The sequence below is a fragment of the Capricornis sumatraensis genome, chromosome 2 (genome assembly GCF_032405125.1).
Source record: "Capricornis sumatraensis isolate serow.1 chromosome 2, serow.2, whole genome shotgun sequence".
Lineage (NCBI taxonomy): Eukaryota > Metazoa > Chordata > Mammalia > Artiodactyla > Bovidae > Capricornis > Capricornis sumatraensis.
The window spans coordinates 78,591,804-78,610,702 of record NC_091070.1 but is presented as its reverse complement, the minus strand read 5'-3'; the positions used below and the strand labels follow the sequence as shown (position 1 = coordinate 78,610,702).

Here is an 18,899-nt window from a genome sequence, read left to right as displayed (position 1 = left end):
ATGCGGGGAGGGGCGCTGCTGTTGCTCTAGCAGCCGCGGCAACAACAGCAGGAAACCCAGGGCTGGGCTAGGGGCCCCGGAAGCTGTGGTGTGACCTATGAGCTCAGTTTGGTTTTTGTCTGACTATTAGAGAATTCACAGCCCCCCACTTCCCCCTGCAGTGGCCCACAATAAATAAAGCCAGAAGCAAGGTACATATAATGCACTTTAATAAACGCAACAGAGACAAAGAAGAATGGCAGAAAGCCATCAACACCAAAGGTCCAATGCCCTCAGATTCCCCATGCACAGATGGGCTGGCAAGGGGTCAGGAAGACTCTGGTTTTACAGGGAAATACTGGGGACTCACTCCTATCCCTCCCTCCGAAAATACTTGCACAGTGAGTTGCTTGAAAGCAAGACCCATGTCTTACTTATTTTTACACTCTCAGCACAGTGCCTGGAACTTGCAATAATTCACGTTTGTTAAGTTGAGGAAAGCACATTTCCTCTGCATTTTACTCTGATCTCTGCTAATAGCTCTGAGAGTGTTTAGATGAGACTCTAGAAACCCCATTGCCTACACGGAGAGTATTAGGAAATCGAGCGTTGTTTTGTTTCTCAGGTACTAGGGAAAGCAGAAAGTGCCTTTGTGGATGAGAACGCTAGTTTGGGGAAATCTAGTGCTGGGTTGAGCAGAGGCTTTTACATTTAGGTAGAAGGACACCAGCTCTCCTTTCCCCAGGATCTATTTTGCCTCTTGCAGGATGGAGCTGGGAACCGGATGGATCCCACTTTCTAGTTCTGGAGGCAAAGAAAGTCAAAGGAACAAAAGACCACTTTCAAAGTATGTCAGTCATAGGGGAAAAAATGAGTCCTATATACCTTCATATCTCTTATCCCTTTATAAAGCAGCATATAAAACAGTTGGGGCCATAAGCCCCCACGCCCCAGGACTTCTGTCTTTCATCAGGCTGAAGGATAAGCTGGGTTTGTTGCCCTTAAAGGAAAACCAGTTTGGGGAGCAGCCATTTAAGCAAGGCTGGGATGGGTCAACTTGAATCACCAAAAAGTTGAAAGCCTAGGAGATAGCTTCTCTGTAGGCTTTTGGTTTCTTTCAGGGAATGCAGCCTTCTCATGCCAGTCAGCCTGCAAATGAAGGAAAACTGTCAGAGCTATAGAATCATAGACCTTCAGTGCTGGAAGGAATCGTAGCAGTCATGGGGATGGTCAGTACTTGCTGCGGCTGTACCACTGCAGACATCACTAACCTATCCTGGCACAGTTCCCTTCTACACATGGTGATCGTTCAGCTAGTCACTACCAGTTTATCAGTGTTGGCACCAGTCATAAAACCCATCTGCTCTCCTTAGTTATTTTTCACTCCTTTGTATTACAGATGTGATAACCCAGGTCCAACAGGGTGAAGAAAACTGGCTCAGGTATTGTAGTGAGTTAGCGACAAAGCTGGAGTGAAAATCTAGTGCTTCTGATTCCTGCTGAGGTCAGAAGGTCCTTTTCATGTAGCCATTTGGCCTATGTCCTTGGGACGGCTGGTAAAACCCTCACCTGTTGGGGAATGACTGAGGATGCTTGCAGGCTAGGTTGGGTAAGTCCAACACACTAAGTCTAGGACTGTTCTTAGATCAGGAGCTGGGACTGAGGGGTGTTTGGGGGCACTGGAGAAGGAGCTTTATAGGCAAAGCTAAGTTCTGGTTCAAATTTCATGTCTAAGATACTTAGGCCACCTGATGCGAAGAGCTAATTCATTGGAAAAGACCCTGATGCTGGGAAAGATTGAGGGCAAGAGAAGAAAGTGGCGGCAGAGGATGAGATGGTTAGATAACATCATTGATTCAATGGACATGAGTTTGAGCAAACTCCAGGAGATAGTGAAGGACAGGCAAGTGGGGCGTGCTACAGTCCTTGGAGTCTCAAAGAGTCGGACATGACTTAGCGACGGAACAACAATAACAAGATAACCAGAAGAGGGAATGCAAGTAATAGGCAAATAATTCACATCTCATCCTCAATTTGCATGCATCCTGAGTGGTTACTAGTGAGCTGTTCACTAAGAATAGGGGTGCAGGTTCATCCCAAAGATAGGCTGGTCGACACATCGAGTCCTGTGACTAGGGATCAAGAACTGGCATCACCTTTGTCTGGCAAAGACAAGTTCTGCTTCCATGAATATTCTTCAAGTGAGCCTTTACTGATGGTCTCTCAAAAAGCCCATGGTCCTTTGGCCATATACACAAAAATAGCAATAAAGAAAAAGATTTTTCCTCTTTAGGTCCAGTTTTTCTAGCTCCTCAGTTGGAGGTAAGGATTATTGACTGGTATTACATTATATTACATGAATTTTGAGTCTGGCTTGAAATAAGAGGCCAACAGGAGGCAGAATGTAATGCTAAGTATCAAGAAAGGCCCACCTTATTGAATCGCAATATGTCTCTATGTGTTTTTTCCTTTCCCAACGCTTCTTATCAGTCCTAAACTCCTTTCTTCCATGTGTAGCCTAGTTTGGGTGGAGTTAGGAATAAGAAGCAGCTAGTTCTTACCTTAAAAGAAAAATAACTTGGCAGTAAAGAGAAAATTGATGGCGACACTCTTGGCAAACAGCATTCGGAGCCCCAGCACCGAGAGGGACATCATGTTCACCTTCCCAGGTTGCGCTGCGGATGAATGAGAGTGAAGATGGTTCGCTCACTTAGCAAGAGACTAAATTTCCTGCCAGGTATTGGCTTACAGCACCGACACCAGCCTGCCCCGCATCACCATCATTCTTCCTGGTCTGAAGCCCAGCGTGGTGCCAGACAGCCTTCACAGACCTGAAGGTGCTGTTCACAGTTAGCAAAGCAAGCTTTGGGAAAACCCATTCCTATAGTCAGGAAGACTCTGCTTGAAGAGTTGGAGGGAGCCAACTGGACTCAAGTATGGTTTTTGTTTTCTTTTGAAACAGAATAATTTGGGGCCCCATCTGACAATGAGAGAGTTTGCTTTAACCTCAATTCTGAAGTTGGCCCTTTGGCTTCAACTAACCTTGGGGCTCATAGCAGGTCGCTGGAACTTGAATTTCTGTGGTGTTTTCAGATTCCTTCGGTTTTGGAGTTGTTTCTGGAACAAACAGTAGTGGTCAGGGTTACAATGACAACTGAGAGGCTCAAGGGCTTTCAGGTTTTAGAACTGGAGGTGACTTTAAGTAAGTAAACTAAGGAGTGGACTTGGTTAAGGTCCTACAGCTATTGACACAGTCAGCATGCTTCCTGTCTTGAGGTTTTTTTCCCAGTAGGCCATGAAGCCAACATCCAGGTATGCCTCTAGAAGAACTGGGATAATGAACACCAAGATAAGCTGGGCAGCCCTTGCTTGGGGCACTCACACTAGATCAGATCCCACATGAATGTTCAATCCTAGAGTCTTTAGTATGAAGGAGACAGAGTTTGGTGAAGAGGAGAGGTGGGGATGAAATAAGATGGATTTTATCCTAGATTCCAGCTCAGAGATGTAACAAGTTTAATTCCTGTTCAAGGATGGGAATTAAGCTTAATTCTTAAATCTGAACCTAAGTCTTATTTCCAGCATGATGCCATATTGAATGTGATCTGTCAAGAGTTTACATCTCCAATTTCTCTTTCCCTCAATTTTTCTTCCCCACAACCCCAGCCCCTTGAGGCCAGATAGGACCTACCTGAAATGTCTTTCTTTGGTTCAAAGTCAGAAGAGTGCCAGGTTTTTTTGTTGTGTTCAACCGAACATGTCACTGAATCGGGATCTCCATACCGACCAAGCTTGACAGCACTGTACCTCCCCCCAGGTGAGACGACAATAGCAGGCTCATATTCTATTATTTTCTTGGATGATTGCAGACTTATAGTTACATCTTTGGGGTAGAACTCCTTCACCAAACAAGCGACGGTTGTCTCATTTTTCATGACAAAAACAGATGGGCTGGCAGCAGGTTGACTTTCTGCAAATATAATCAGTTTATTTTGTGAGATGATTATCCACATGTGGGAGTTGAACAATGCTGTTTCCCTCAGTTTCCCTGGGGCCAAACACCGCAATCCAGACTTTCCTGCATCCTGTTAGTGACCTGAACTTGTTAGCATCTCCATGAAAGGATGACCAAGGGAAGCAGAAATGAAGGGCAGGCAGTTTGACTCCTGGTTAGGAGGTGCGAAGAGATATGACTGGGAATAGAGTAGACAATGACAAACACAAAGAAGTGTCTAGGTCAACTGAGTTTCAATTATCTATGTTTTATTAGTCGATCCCCTGGACGGTTGAGTTAGGCTAAATATCTATCTGAATCAGTACCTTTATTTAATTTCTGAATATCCTCCATTTTCATTTATTAAAATTTTTTTTTAAATTGGAGTATAACTGCTTTACAAATTTGTGTTAGTTTCTACTGTACAATAATTTGAACTAGCTATAAGTATACATATATCCCCCTCCCTCTTAGCTTCCCTCTCAACCCCCCTACTCCCACCTGCCCACCATCCCACCCCTCCAGGTCATCACAGAGCACCAAGCTTAAGTTGTGCTGTAGTTGGTTTATTTTAAATTCATGAACCCTTGGAGTGAGATCAAAGCAGAGTCTGCAAAGGGCTCCATAGTGTTTCCAACACTCTGCAGATATTAGTGCTGACATTACTTCAGGGTGTCATTCCTATTTTTTGGGCTGGAAGGGATCTGCTAAAGTTAAGTGGTCCATCTCTCTGCCTTCTGGTGAACTCTTGTTCTCTTGTAAGGGACTACCCTAGAGTTTCTCTTGAGTTTTTAATCAGAGAATAATAACTATCACTCTCAGAAGTCCTTACGAGCATGAAACCAGCTTAAGCCCATTTCTTCTTGTTTTGTTCTAAGAGGAGCTGTGGGATATGGGTTACAATAGTTGGGTCTCCTCCTGGCCTTCTCTCCTTTCATGCCTCATCTTGGACAATCATTTATCTGCTACTCTGTGTATGCATCTTTTTCTTTCCTTAAAATTAGAGGTGTGTGTGTGTGGGGAGGGTGTTGGGGATTTTTCAAAGAGCTCTCCTGGAACCTAAAAGGAGAAAAGCTTCATTGTTTTGTCTCCCCGGCATAGCTGAAGCCACTGATAACCGACACTGATAAACCCAGCAGTAACGGCTTGGAAACCACACATTCTGCTCAGTCATCTCCCTTCAGAACTGTGGCATTTCTTGCTCACAATACTGATTTGGTGAGATGAATCTGGTTGATTTTCAAGGGAGCTATGAGTGATAGAGAAAGAAAACTAGTCCATTAAAAACCAAAGCCCAGACATTCCTATTTTCTTCGTTACTTAAAAATATGATCCAATCCTAGTCTGATTTAGTTGGAAAATTAAGCCTTGCTTGGGATTTAAAAATTTAAATTCAAAGGCAGTTGTTAATAATCACTCTGGGATGGAGAGGCCTGGCTTGAATAATTTGAACAATTTGATATAACCAACAAGACAGATGTCTGAAGAAGGTCATACACTCAGGATATTGAGCTCTGAAGCTGTTAGTATTTCAGATAGAGCATGATGCATTTGGTTGAAAAAACATTTTTCTCAGATCCTCTTTCTAAATTAACGTCTATCTGTTCAAAACAGTTGTTTGAAGGTAAAGGGTTTAACTCATTCTTTAGTATCATGGTAACTAAAAAAAAGGCTATGTGACTGAAACGAACCTTTCTAAAAAAATAGAATGCATTCAATATAGTTGTCACATGTAACCCAGTCTATTTTATATTAGGCCTAAACTTAATATAAATTTAGGTTTTTATAAAACATGTTGTCACATGTAACCCAGTCTATTTTATATTAGGCCTAAACCAAATATAAATTTGAAGTTGTGTAAAATTTGCACTACATTGTAGTCTAAAATTTAAAGATGTAATTGCTTGTCTTTTGAGAATTTCCAATCTTTCTTCTTGGTCCACAAATATAACTACATTTCGGCACGTGTTTCAAAGTGCTATTTGTTTGGGCAATTGTTATTTTCAGACTTTCTTTTTATATGAGTACTATCTAATGCTAAGGTTATGTGCTGGTAAACATACAAAAAGAAGTGTATACCTTCTCTGAACAGTCTTCCTTAATTTATAAACTTAGAAATCATCTATGTTTTAGATTCTTATAGAGTACCTTATAGGTTCCCTAAGCATTGAAACATTGATAACAGATGTCACTCACAATTCCAAAGATCTCTGCCAAGATGGCCTTTAACTTGAACACTGAAATATAAGTTTGCTCTACCTAATTACTCTCACCAGGTTAACCATCTCTCTCCTAAGTCTTCCAGCTGCAGGACATTTTTCAGGTGGCACAAAGACATACACAGTAGTCAGCTTAGCCAAAGCGATGTGCAAGGATGAAGCAACCACCTGGAGAATTTGGGCCTCTGCCCCTCCTGCATCTGGTATTGCAACATATCAGTATAATTCTTCTACTAGATTTCTCTGTGCTTTCTGGGCTGCTCTCTTTTCAGAAATAATTTTATTTTTTTTAGTAATAATAGTTACAGAGCTACTTTGCTACTCAGCCTAGTGTCTTTACTGTGCCCCACTCCACATCTGTACCACTCCATCTCCTAGTTATACTTTCTCATGTACCACAAACTGGATGGCAAGCTTAGTCCCAGGAGTCAACTTATCCCTAGAAATGTATGGAAAAAAAAAATCAACTTACGGGGCTCCACGAAGAGTTTGGTGCCAGCTCCAAAAAACATCTGCCGGGTGTCCCAGGAGCACATTGCGACACTGCCTGACAAGTAACCAGCCTGGGGCCGGCCCTGGGGCCTGGGCTAGAGCATGTGTCCTGCCTCTGCAGCTCAGGCTCCAGCCTAGACAGCCCATGCTCAGAGAGCTACAAAGCTGCACTTGGTGAAATCAGGGGGCTGAGCACACCGAGTCCCAGTTCCCTTTGAAGCTAAGAGTAGTGTAGCTGCTGGGTAAGGAGGTGAGCATGAAACCCCCAGCCCAGGAGCACTGGGACAGGGGACAGGGCTGAGACAGAGCAGAAGAGGGTGACAGGAGACCAGTAGCTGCCTCCAAGATGGAAGATTTAACACCCGTCAATGGAAGGACTCGCTGAGAACACACTAGCTTGGGAGTAGGAATGGGGCACTGCATATTGACGTTTCTTGCAATGAATGTTAGGCCGAGAAGAGTTTTAGGCACAGCTCTTTTTCTCATATTCTGTTTCCCTTCTCTTGGGTCACAATCCTGCTTTTTGATTAGAAACTAATTTCTCCCCCATCACTCAGACTGAGTTTCACAGTAACAACAAATCTACTTTCTAATTCCCTGAGCCCATGGAAAGACTTTCTAAGGACCCGAGGGTTGAACAAGAAATTGGTAGCTGACAGAGGAACCCAGTGGTGCTGTGTGTCATGGACACAGGTCAGGGAAACCAAAGCTTGCTTTGGATTGCTTATTTTTGTTTTATAATTTCTCTTGACTCTGGATCCAGATACAAGCTTCAAGAGGACAGAGTAATCATGTGAAACAGAACTTAAAACCCTAGAGATTACTTTGTCTTATCACCAAAAAATCAAGAGTCCAGGGTTAGAGCTAGGCCAAAAGGAAGGACCATTCTTTGCTGTCAAAACTTTAAGGATTGGGAGCTTGATTCGAAATTCTTAAACCCCCTACCTGAGCCTCATATCATCATATTATAGTCAATCACTGCAGGAAGAGAAAACTGGAGAAGCAATTGGGATATCATTGGACAGCACAGGTCAGCATCTCGGCAGAGGGTCTAAGCTTTGATTTCATCTCTTTCCTTCTTTCTTAGGACTCCCAAAGGCATAGCCTCAGAGATTTGATTCTAACACTGCAGATAACTCTGAATTTCAAGTGGAAATGATTTAAAGGGAAAATGAAACACAGTACTTTTTGCTCAGATGCAATTTGCCCAGCATCAATCAGACTGCAATCAGTTACAATGTGATTCTGTTTTTCCTCCTTTTCATTGCTCTAGTCTCCCTCTCCTCAAAGATAAGAAAACTCACCAAATTCCACTATTTCCCTGGAAGCTCGAGGCAATCAAGAACGCCTGTATGTTTATATTACCCTCTGAGAGGCAGAGACCACGTTGACACTACCAGTCCCTTTCAGGATTGTCAGATTGCCTCCTCATGTTCATGTACATTTCTCCAATTCTTTATTGCCTCTGAAATAAGTAAAATCAGACTCTAACCAATGCCCCATTGGCCTTGGCATTCTGGAAAGCTTCTCAGAGACTGTTGTTCTTGGGACTGGTTCCAGTGACTGATGGTTGGCAGCTAGCCAAACTACATGAATATGGCCCCTGGATTTCCAAACACTGGAACAGACTGCCCATGGATAGTATCCCTAGGAGAGCCCTCTACTTCCCTATTGTCCTGAAGTTGGGGGCTGTTTTTGTACTTTTGGTGTAGACTCCTGACCTTTTATAGAATCCTCAGATTCAGGGGCAACAAGGGAGGTGAGCACAAAACAGTTCTGAGCAGACCGAAACAAGGATGGGACCTTGGAAATAATTTAGTGTGAGCCAGGCATGATGATTTAATGCAAGTTCTCAGCAAAAAAAAGAGACAAGGGCAGATTCATTACTGACATCTGAGGCAGAGAAGGCGCTTTTGCGGTAACTCCTTCTTTAATAATATTTTTCTTCTTCTGACCTTCCCTCTCCCTATGCTGTGACCATGACTCTTTTCCCTCTTAAACAGTGGAAAGACTCTAAAGATCCAGAGCTTGCCTTTTCCCTAGTCCCAGTCCCTGACCAGGGGCCAAAGGCTGACCAGGGCTTTATTTAAGCAGTTGCAGAAGACTTATCAATACTAATCCTCAGAAGAGAGTTTCCAAGTATACATAGAATATTTTCTTAAGAGAGATCTAATGATTTTATTCTCCAGTTTTATGTTGACTCTTTACAGCAACAACAGCAATGACAATGGATTTCCAATTTAGAACCTCCTAACTTCTCAAGAAGCTCTGCTTATACAGGACTGCACCACGATTCCAAGGGAATATACACACTAAATGAAATGCATAACTCACTCGGTTCCATGATGAGTAGAGTCTCATTTCCAAAGACGAGTTGTGTTATCAGTACACCATTTCAGACATCATGACCCAAAACCTCACTACCTATTTTCTCCCTGCCTAGCTCATCTGTTTGGAAGTGGATGGGTTAGCTGGATACATAGAGCTCTACAAGTATTTCTGAGATCTAAGCCTTTCATTTTGGCAGCTTCTTTGATGTGTGTTATCTTCTGAATGTTGGCATTTAGGGAAGTCCCAGGGTTTACTGTCATCAACCTGTCATCTCTTACCCCAAGATCTTGCTTCACAATCATATTTTCACAGAGAGAAAGGAATTAATTTGGTTTTGCTGAGAATGTCAAGTGGCTATTTTCAGCAGAAACACAGCTGTAAGTTTCAGGTCAATCAGAAAGGACTATGCCTTAGTTAGAGTTGGAAGGATGTGATGGCTAGACCAAAAGTCATTTCTGCAAAAGACTGGGAGTCTTTTAAAAAGATCCCAATACTCTCAGATGTCTGCCATTTCTATAAGTATTTTACTACTTCCAGATGGCTTGTGCTTACACTACCTCAACAAACACTATCGTAACAAGCTCCATGAGCTGGTATTATTAGATCTGTCTTACAGATGAAGTCATTGGAACTAAAGAGCAGTTAAGATGGTGACTGAGCTGTGTCTGACTTTTAGGTCTCTAGACCCCAGTTTTCATCCATTGAACCAGAGTAATAGATGACAGGACTGAAAGGAGCTTCAGCTGCCACTTGCCAAAATTCCTTGGCCACACAAAGGCTAAGTAATGAGCATACAGACAGAGTTTGGACTCTGTTTTCAGCGTCATTTTTCATTAAATCTCAGAATTTCCACTGGATCATAAGACATTCACATCACTGGACTTTCTTTCTTTTCCTAATATATATATTGTCCCTTAGAATTGGTCTGGCTGATATTCAGGATCTTAGTGTGCTAAGCTGGAAGACACCTTGGAAATCATTTGAATCAGCTAGAGGGAAACTCAAGTACTGTGAAGTTAAGTCACAGAACTGGTCAAAAAGAAGGATTAGAACTCAGTCTTTCAATTCTTGGCCTAACATGCTTGCCACTCACATTTATTAGATGTGCTGTAATACAGGTCTGGTCATGGCCCAGATCTGTAAATGGCGAACGCATGGGTGTTAAGTAAGCTGGTTCTCTAAGGGTAGTCAGGTAGAGGGAAGGCCACAAAGACACTCCGGGATGGAGAGTGGACCAAGAAGACTACTATAATGCACTCCCACCCTGGATTTTGTCAGAAGCTCAGTCCCTGCTCCTCCACCATCCCTTGCTAAATCACTTGCTGGAGGGACTTTCAACAACCTGAGAAGTGTTTCCTAAACTGATGAATTGGGAAAATATTTAACAAAGATAGTTGACAGATACAGTGGTCAAAAGAGGAAAAAGAAGAAGAAGAAAACCGAGTCACTTACTTGGTTCCACGTTCAGATAGGTTCCTTTGCCAAATATTAGTGGATTCTGCACAGCTGATAAACCCAGTCTAAAAACTGCCTTGCCTTTTCCTTACCGCAACCCTGGCCCCCGTTGCCAAGTCATGTGACAGTCATTGGATGAGATTTTCTGTCTCATCTGCTTAACCTCTTTCTTCCTCTGACTTGGGAGCTACCCTTCAGGACAAAGCAGGAAGTGATTCCTGTGTCAAATAGAAATCTAGACTTTTGCCATGTTATAGTCTGAATTTGTGGTCTGAATAAGAGATATTGAAAAACAATTTCCAGTCTGGAGCAAAAACGGTGGGCTATTGGTCATAGAGTGCATGAGGGTATGCTAAGTTGCTTCAGTCATGTCCAACTCTTTGCAACCCCATGAACTATAGGCTGCTAAATTCCTCTGTCCATGGGATTCTCCAGGCAAGAATTCTGGAGTGGGTTGCCATGCCCTCCTCCAGGGGATCTTCCTGACCCTGAGAATGAACCAGCGTCTCAGCGGCTCCTCATTGCAGGTGGATTCTTTACCACTGAGCCACTGAGGAATCCTGTTGGTCATAGAATGGTGATTCTCAACCCTTGGGCTATACTTGTGTGGGGCAAGATCTAGTAAGTTATGAGCCCCACTCAGAACCTTCCGGGAGAATTCCATTTCTTATCCAATCAGAGCTTTGTATCATTGACAAGCATTGTGCAGCAGCCAGACTTGGTATAAAATAGAACTAAAGTCTATTTTAATAACGTTTTAATAATATATTCATGAATTTCAAATTTGAGCAAACTTTAATGGTGTACTTACACTTAGATATGACAGTTAAAAAAGCTTCTGTCATATGTAAAAACCAGAGTCTATGAAATTGCTGTATGTTACTCACAAAAATCCAGGGAGAAAATATGCAGATTTTTCAGATCCATTTACAGCCCATACAGGATTGCATATCATACTTTGAGAATCACTAAAATGGAGAGTGGTTCTCAGCTGTGCGAAGTAGAAAGGAATCAGAGAACCTGAAATCAAATTCCACTCAGTTTCTTACTTACTAAGTGTGTAATCTTGGCCAAGTTCCTTAAGGTCACTGAGCTTCATTTGCCTCTTTTATAAAATGAGGATACTCTCTTCTGTATTGAAAGATTAAGTGAAAGGGTGTATATATAAAGCATTCTGTAAATGTTCAGTGTAAGTATTAGAATGCTTATTAGGGTCAGACTCAGAGTAAAAATTTTACTTGAAGCAAGAGAATGTAATTACGCTAAGCTCAGAGCTCCCCAGGGCAAGGTGCAGGGAGAGGTTGCTGGGACAGGAGAGGACCCTGTTTCTTTGAGGATGGGAGTCTAGGCTTCTGTCTCCTCTGGTCTCTTACCAGGGTCAGGTGTGACCAACATTCCCTTCTCTAACCTCCTCTCTTAAATCCAAAAGTGCAGGTCCTTACAGTGACTTACAAGCCATCTTTTCTACATTATCAACCTGGTTTCATTTGCAAACTCTCTCCCGGTCACTCATTCTCCTCCAGCCACCCAGGCTTCCTTGCTGTCCTCCACGGGACAGCAGGGCTTGTGTTACCTCTGCCCAGAAATGCTCATCCTTCAGAAATCTGCACAACTCATTCCATCACCCCCTCGGGTCTCTGCTCAAATGTCAATTTTCCAACGAGGCCTTCTATAACTTCTTCGTTAAAAACTGCACACTGCCCCCTTCTATTGATACACTTTATTTCTCTTCTGTGGTTTATTTTCCTTCACAGGGCTTATCACCACCTAAAATATTATATAATTTATTGGTGAGCTTATCATCGGTCTTTTACAGTACACTGTAATCTCCAACAAGGCATGGGTTTCTGTCTGTTTTGTTCATGCTGATTTCCTGGTGCCTAGAAGAGTGCCCTGTGTATGGTGCCAGTAACTTGTCACATGTTGCGAGCTAGGATCAGGCTTGGCTCTGAAAGTGCCTAGCTTGCTTACATTTCTGTTTCCTTTTGCCTTATACCATTGCTGACTTGTCCATTCATCCATTCACTCATTTGTCTATTCATTCATTCAACAAATATTTATTTACTGCTTTCAATGTAGCCCTTGTCCTCATGGAACAAGGGTGATAGCTGATAAATAAGCATTCAAAGTTTTGGGTGGAGATGAAGGCTATACGAAATAAAGCAAGGTGGACTCCAGACTGCAAGAGGATGAGCTTCTGGCTGAAGCCCCCCAGCTTGTGGGCCTTTGTTAGGACAGCCCTGTGAAGCTATGCATGTGTGTGTTCAGATGCTCAGTTGTGTCTGACTTTGTGACCCTATGGAACATTTACCTTAAATAATGGTTATCATACTCTAATATGGACAGTTAAGGGCTCCTGTAAAACATGAATAACTCCACTTAAAAAACAAAGCAAGGTGGACTTCCCTGGTGGTCCAGTGGTTAAGAATCAGCCTGAAAATGCAAGGGACGTGGGTACAATCCCTGGTCCAGGAAGATTCCACCTGCTGCAGGGCAACTAAGCCTGTGCACCGCAACTACTGAGCCCAGGTGTGTAGAGCCCGTGCTCTGCAGTGAGAAGCGATTGCAATGAGGAGCCCAGAGACCACAACTAGAGAGTATCCCCGATTGCCACAACTCAAGAAAGCCTGCAAGCAGCAATGAAGACCCAGTGCAGCCAAATTTTAAATAAAATTAAAAAAATAAAGCAAGGGCTGCAGCAGACAGGGGGTGGTTGAGGAAGGCCTCACTAGCTGTGATGTTTGAGTAAGACCTGGAGAAGGTGAGCGAGAAAGCTAGGGTGAGTTCATGAGAGAAAATGGGTCCAGGCAGAAAGTACAGCAGGTCAAGGCTCTTTTCTGCGAGATGCTCCTCCTGAGTGAGAGGGAACGAATGCCAAAGACGGGAGTGGGAAAGCTGTCTCTTGGCCTTTTAGAAACCTGCTGATGAGCCCAGGATTTTGTGGACTTCTCTTTCTAGAAGGAAAGGGTGATGCTCTGATCATTGTCTGAACCTTTCTGAGTTTAGGGGCCCTCGTGCCTGAGGGGTGTAATGTGGGGGGTGGGCCTTGCCTGGAGAATGCCTCTTTGGGTAACTGGTTTTGGTTGAGGGGCAGGAGTTCTGCCTTGGTGAAGGATTGTGGTGGGGGTGGCAGCTGGAAGGGAAATAGCTTAACTGTTGCTTCTGACTTGGCAGGCAGCTTGGAAAGAAGCCCATTCGGAGCCTGAGTGGGAGAGCCAGGCAGGAAAAACCTCCACAGGTGCCCCAGTCCAACTGAAGTCCCTAGAAGAGCAGAGTGTTTTAAGTGCGCAGGGTTTGGAATTGAAAGATGATACGAATTTTAACTTTGCTAAGCGGTGTGATCTTGGGGAACCCCTCCTGATCTATAAAAATGCAAGTAGTAGTACTTAATTTTTGCATAATCATGTGAGAACCAAGTAGAATGACATTCATGAATAAAGTGCCTAGTCCAGTGGCCCAATACATAGTAGGCTCTCAAAAAGCGGTAGTTGATATATGATGATATATGAATATCATTTAACAGCATATGTAATTCTAAGTCCATCCAGTGGCCCACTGGCATGAAAATGTTCCTGACTACCCTTTCTAAGCTCCTGTCATTGTCATGGTCAGTAGCACGTATTTACATTGTGGGACTTCATTCCTTGCCGTTTTGTCCTTACTCTGGTTCTGGTTTATGAAGTTAAGTGGCAACCCTAGGTTTTTTCCATCTGGAGGGTTAAAAGCTATGGTGGACCTGTGACGGTGGGTCTGTGTAGACCTGTTAATTTGGTGCAACCGGGGAGCCCTGCAAGTAAAACTTGACAGAAGCTCCTGAGGAAAGAGAGCATCAAAAGAAAGTAGGCTTCTGAGAAGATAAAGGATCTGGATTTGCAGTGATCCTTCTTTATCCAATATGTGTTGGCTAAAAAGAAGTCACTGTGCAAAGATATTCTGGATCTGGGCTACACTAAAAGATATGCCTTCTCTGGATGCCTGCTATCTTTTCATCTCAAAGGACAATGGAAAGCGCCAGCTCAGTGTTTCTTAAACTTCAATTAATCACATCTCTTTTGGGGCTTTTATTTTGGGTCATTTCCATTAGTCATAAGATTTGCTTAATAATTTTCTTTAAATTTGCTCACATTTGAACATAAACTACAATTAAGAAGAAACTTTAAATCACATAGCTTTGACAACCTAGTTGTACTATGCTGATACCATTAAAAGACAGTGCAATTCAAATGAAAAGAACGTCTGTCTATGTACCACTGAAAACCATATGTTATGCATTCTACACTTAGGGCAGCACTGGCTCAAGTAAGTCAGTAAATGGAAGAACTTAATTCATTAGGAAGAACTCGGTGAACAAAGGGAGATAAAGGAACTCAGTCACTAGCTTGGTCAGGAATGTGGATAAACTGTTATTTTAGTGAGAAAAATTAAAGCCAACAAGGTCTAAAGGGAAGAACCTTAATTAGTTGAATTTTCAAATCTTATTATGATTTAAAAAATAGATATATGATTTTCTTTGCTCTGACTCTGCTAGCTGACTTTGGCTCTCCATCTTTTTCTGGATGCAAAGCCCCTGCCCCACTTCTCCCTTTTGTGTGTGAGGTTGGGGGGTGCCCAGCCTGCACTTCTCCCCTTCCCTTCATCTGATCTCAATTCTATGCCTCCTGCAATTCATACACCCAGGACAGTCCTGTTCCCAGCCATTCTGAGAGGAGCTCACTCCATTACACTTTCACCCCACTTCTCTGTAGTCTTCTTTTCCTTAGAAAACACAATCTGAACACCAGGGCATCTGACCAGGTTGTGCTGTTACTTTTCCAGCAGATAGCTCCAGCAGACAAGGGGGCCCCAACGAATCTGAGATCCCCTTGCCAGACTCCCCTAGGATCTTTGAAATGGGGTTTTGTGTTGTTTATTACATTTTCTAGCTTAATATTAATTTTCACTTTCTAATTGGAAGCTGCTGCCCACTGGAGATTACAATCTTTTTTTTTTTTCCTAAACAAGACACAATTGAATTAAAATGTCACTTAAATGACATGAGAAGATGCCTTCTGAGTTGAGCACAGACCTTTGACAACATTAGCATCGATTCCTTTATAACAATTAGTGAGTGGCACTGCGTACCCTTAGTGAGGAAGATGGACGCCATGAGCCCGTAGGGAGCTACACCTGGCTATGTCCTATAGGCTTTAAAGAAAGCATAGCACATCCACTTTCTTCCTCACTAGTCACCCAATTTCCATTTGCAAACAATTAGAAACAGATTTCTGGAACTGGTTCCCTTTTTCAGAAGAAAAATGGAGCTGCATCAGCCCACTTACCCTGGCCTAAGCCTCTGTGCCCAGGAAGCTGATACAGTTCTGAGCTCTCCTAAGAGTGAGTGTTTGGCTTAAAGATCAGAATTCTTTATATCTGGAGCCAGCTTGATAGAGTCACCCAGACTCAGCCTAACCTTGTACCTGGTCAGTTATGACTCTCCTGGAGGAGTTGAGCCAGTGATTGTGTGGTTTCTACAGCCTGACCCAAAGCTCAGGCGTTGGACAGATGCTTTTTCAGTCTCCCTGAGCCCTGTGGGGGTCTTTTACAGCCCCCAAATCTACTTTTTATAAAAACAACCCCCTCCCACTTCCTATGGAGGAGCTTAACGGTAGTTCATATCTTCCCCGAACCCCTCCTTGACACAATATTGGTGCTATTACTACCCATTTCACATTCCTTGATATTTCCACCCCCTGAGATGGAGGACTACCTTTCAAAGAACAGATAAATGAATTACTTACTCGGTTCCACGATGAGGCGGGTCCCTTTTCCAAAGGTGAGCTTGTCAGTCTCACACAGAGCTTGAGGGCTTTCCAAAAACCTCAGCAGTGCTCCCACCTTTCTTCTTCCTATCAGCTTGAGGATGGGAGGATCTTAAGGGTTTGGCTCTTTGAAAGATGGCACTTGATGCTCATCCAGCTGGTTCATGCTCATTTAGTCAATTGCAGAATCACAATTGCTTTTGGGTTTGCTTTTGGAAGGTTGTTGTCTGAAGAGAAGGTAAGAGCACACACTCCTTATGGTGGACATTTCCTGTACAGGACATTTTGTGAAGTTCTTGGAATGGTTGCTTTCTGTTATTTAAAACTTTTCTCATTTCCTAGATGCACACTTAACTCTCAGTCTTAGAAGATGAGTGTTGCCCAGGGGGTGGGTCTTGGATCCATGGCTATTTCAGAGTCAAGGGCTTCACAGACACCAGAGCTGCTTTAAGTCAGATAACATGTGGCATATCCACAGTGACAGCATGAAACACCAGTCCTGCACTGGGGATTTATAGCATATTCAGTGTTAGAATGAGCAGCTACTACTGGTGATGGCCTAAAACCAAGTCCCTGTCTTTAAGTTCATCTTCCCAAACTGCATAACACAGCACATAGGCAAATGTCTCTAGGAATTTGGGTTCAGAAATTCCATATGACTCTCTTACAGTAGAAACCAAGACAAGGATAGTTTTCAAGGATCACCTTTTTGTATTCCTCAAATATGGGTGAAATACCAAGAGAAAACAGCAGTGAGAGAGAGGCTAGCAGTAGCAACTGGCAGGGGCAGTTGGGGGGTGGGGGTGGGAGTTGGGGTGTCACCTCTCCTGGTTTGGACAGTTTTCTGGCATCCCTTCTGGGTCACAGAGGAAGGAAGGACAGCTATTTGCTGTATTAGTTCCCTAGGGCATGGTAGCCAGGCTATGGATTTCCCAAGGAAATGTCTTTTGGGCTCCTGCAGTTTTTGTACAGGTCTCTGTGGGTTTTGTATCACCGTGCGTATCCCACCCACAATGCTACAGTCCTTTACAAAAACCTCCCCTATGGTTTTGCCCAACGTGGCCTCTTAGAACTACAGGGCCAGGTGTTTTCTCCAAGTCATGCTCCAGCAAGATCAAAAGGATTTGGCTTAGGTCAGGGCCGGTTCCCCAGTTGTTTCTGTCTGAGGCTCTTCTGAACCCCTGGCTAGATCTGTCTTGGAGTTTGTGATTAGAACAGATTAAATCATGATGTCTACTCCCACTATGCCTTCTGGCTAGTCTACTCTAGACAGTTTCCCCAGAAGAGTTTGCCAGACCTGAATGTCTCAACTGGATTCTACAAGCTGTAGGTAGGCAAAAAATGTATGTGGCTAATATAATTTCTTCTTTATCTTGCTCAGTTCTCAAATTAATTCTCTTTACTCCACTTAGCACATGGGGAGGATCATACAACTGACAAAGGACTTTCACATAAACTTAGAATTTTATCTTCTCCATTGACTCTCTGGTGCTAACTTCAGCACATATACTACTTAGTGTGACTTGGAAAAGGTGACCTGCTGGGCGAATGCAGAGGTAGCCCCTTGGGTTCAATGTGGTGCACAGAGGGCTGCTTTGTGGGCTTTCTTAAAGGCTTCCCTTTCTCCAGCTGATGCAGCTCCACACCAGGATCTTGGCTCAGCCAGCAGAACTCAAGCTGAATTTTAACCCTACTTGTCCCCTAGGCCAAGAGCTGATTAATAAAGATGCTAAGCCTTGGAGGGACCCCAACTATGAAATTACCTTCCAGAATTTGTGGTAGCTCCCCACTTAGTTCAGAATAAGATAGTTTGGAACACAGGTTTTTGCTTATCTTTCTAGTCCTATATCTTATACCTTACCACATGCTCCCTTAAACTCGGCTGCCTCAGACTACTTGCTTCCTGAAAGGGCCATGTTCTTTCATTCTTCCTTGCTTTGCCCTGTGATTGCTTTTGTCTGAAATGCCCTTTCTTTTTTTAGTTCTCCAGTTTGGTCCCTTACTCACTTTCTTAGATCCTATTGAGTTGCTGGTCTGAGCTTAGCTGTGGGTATCCCTGGGAAGTCCTAAATGACTGCTTAAGACTGGCCTGTGTTAGATGTACCCCTTTCCCTAAATCTTCTTGCATCCAGTGCTGATCTTTATCATTGCTCTCAAAACCCCAGTACTTTCATCTTCATTAGGTAAAGACTCTTGAGAGAAGAGATTTCTCTTGCTCATCTCTGTGTCCTGTGTTCCAGCACAGTGCCTCACTGATTGAGTGCTTGACACTGCCTTCAGAAACTATTTTAGAGAAGTGGTATCTCGTATTGAGAAAGGATAAGCTTAAGGTGACAGAACCAGGGCCAGCACCCATTCCTGGTCCCCTGCTCTCTCTGACCCTGGGTGCCCAATGAAATATTATCTTACATTTGTCTATCTGAACACAGTTATCTGAAAATAACTGTGCCCAGTTATTTGCACCATTAGTTGTAAATAGCTGGGTCTTTAACATTAGCCTGAGTTAAGCATCGTTGCTTCTCTGGTGGCTCAGACAGTAAAGAGTCTGCTTGCAATGCAGTAGACCTGGATTCAATCCCTGGGCTGGGAAGATCCTCTAGAGGAAGGCATGGCAACCCACTCCAGTTTTGT

The 18,899-nt window shown here is 43.3% G+C and overlaps 2 protein-coding genes across 2 annotated transcripts in view; both read right to left on the bottom strand.

The window, feature by feature from the left end:
- Positions 1 to 18,899, bottom strand: part of LOC138073034 (T cell receptor alpha chain MC.7.G5-like) — a 570,790-nt gene that overhangs the window by 86,361 nt on the left and 465,530 nt on the right. The gene's annotated exons all lie outside the window — the stretch shown is intronic.
- Positions 2,542 to 18,899, bottom strand: part of LOC138073033 (T cell receptor alpha chain MC.7.G5-like) — a 418,018-nt gene continuing 401,660 nt past the window's right edge. Inside the window, exons 5-8 of the mRNA XM_068964441.1 lie at positions 10,468 to 10,521; positions 3,671 to 3,949; positions 3,022 to 3,096; positions 2,542 to 2,654 (exon numbers count right to left, since the gene is read on the bottom strand). Coding sequence (XP_068820542.1) covers positions 2,542 to 2,654; positions 3,022 to 3,096; positions 3,671 to 3,949; positions 10,468 to 10,521 — 521 coding nt within the window. The remainder of the gene's footprint in view (positions 2,655 to 3,021; positions 3,097 to 3,670; positions 3,950 to 10,467; positions 10,522 to 18,899) is intronic.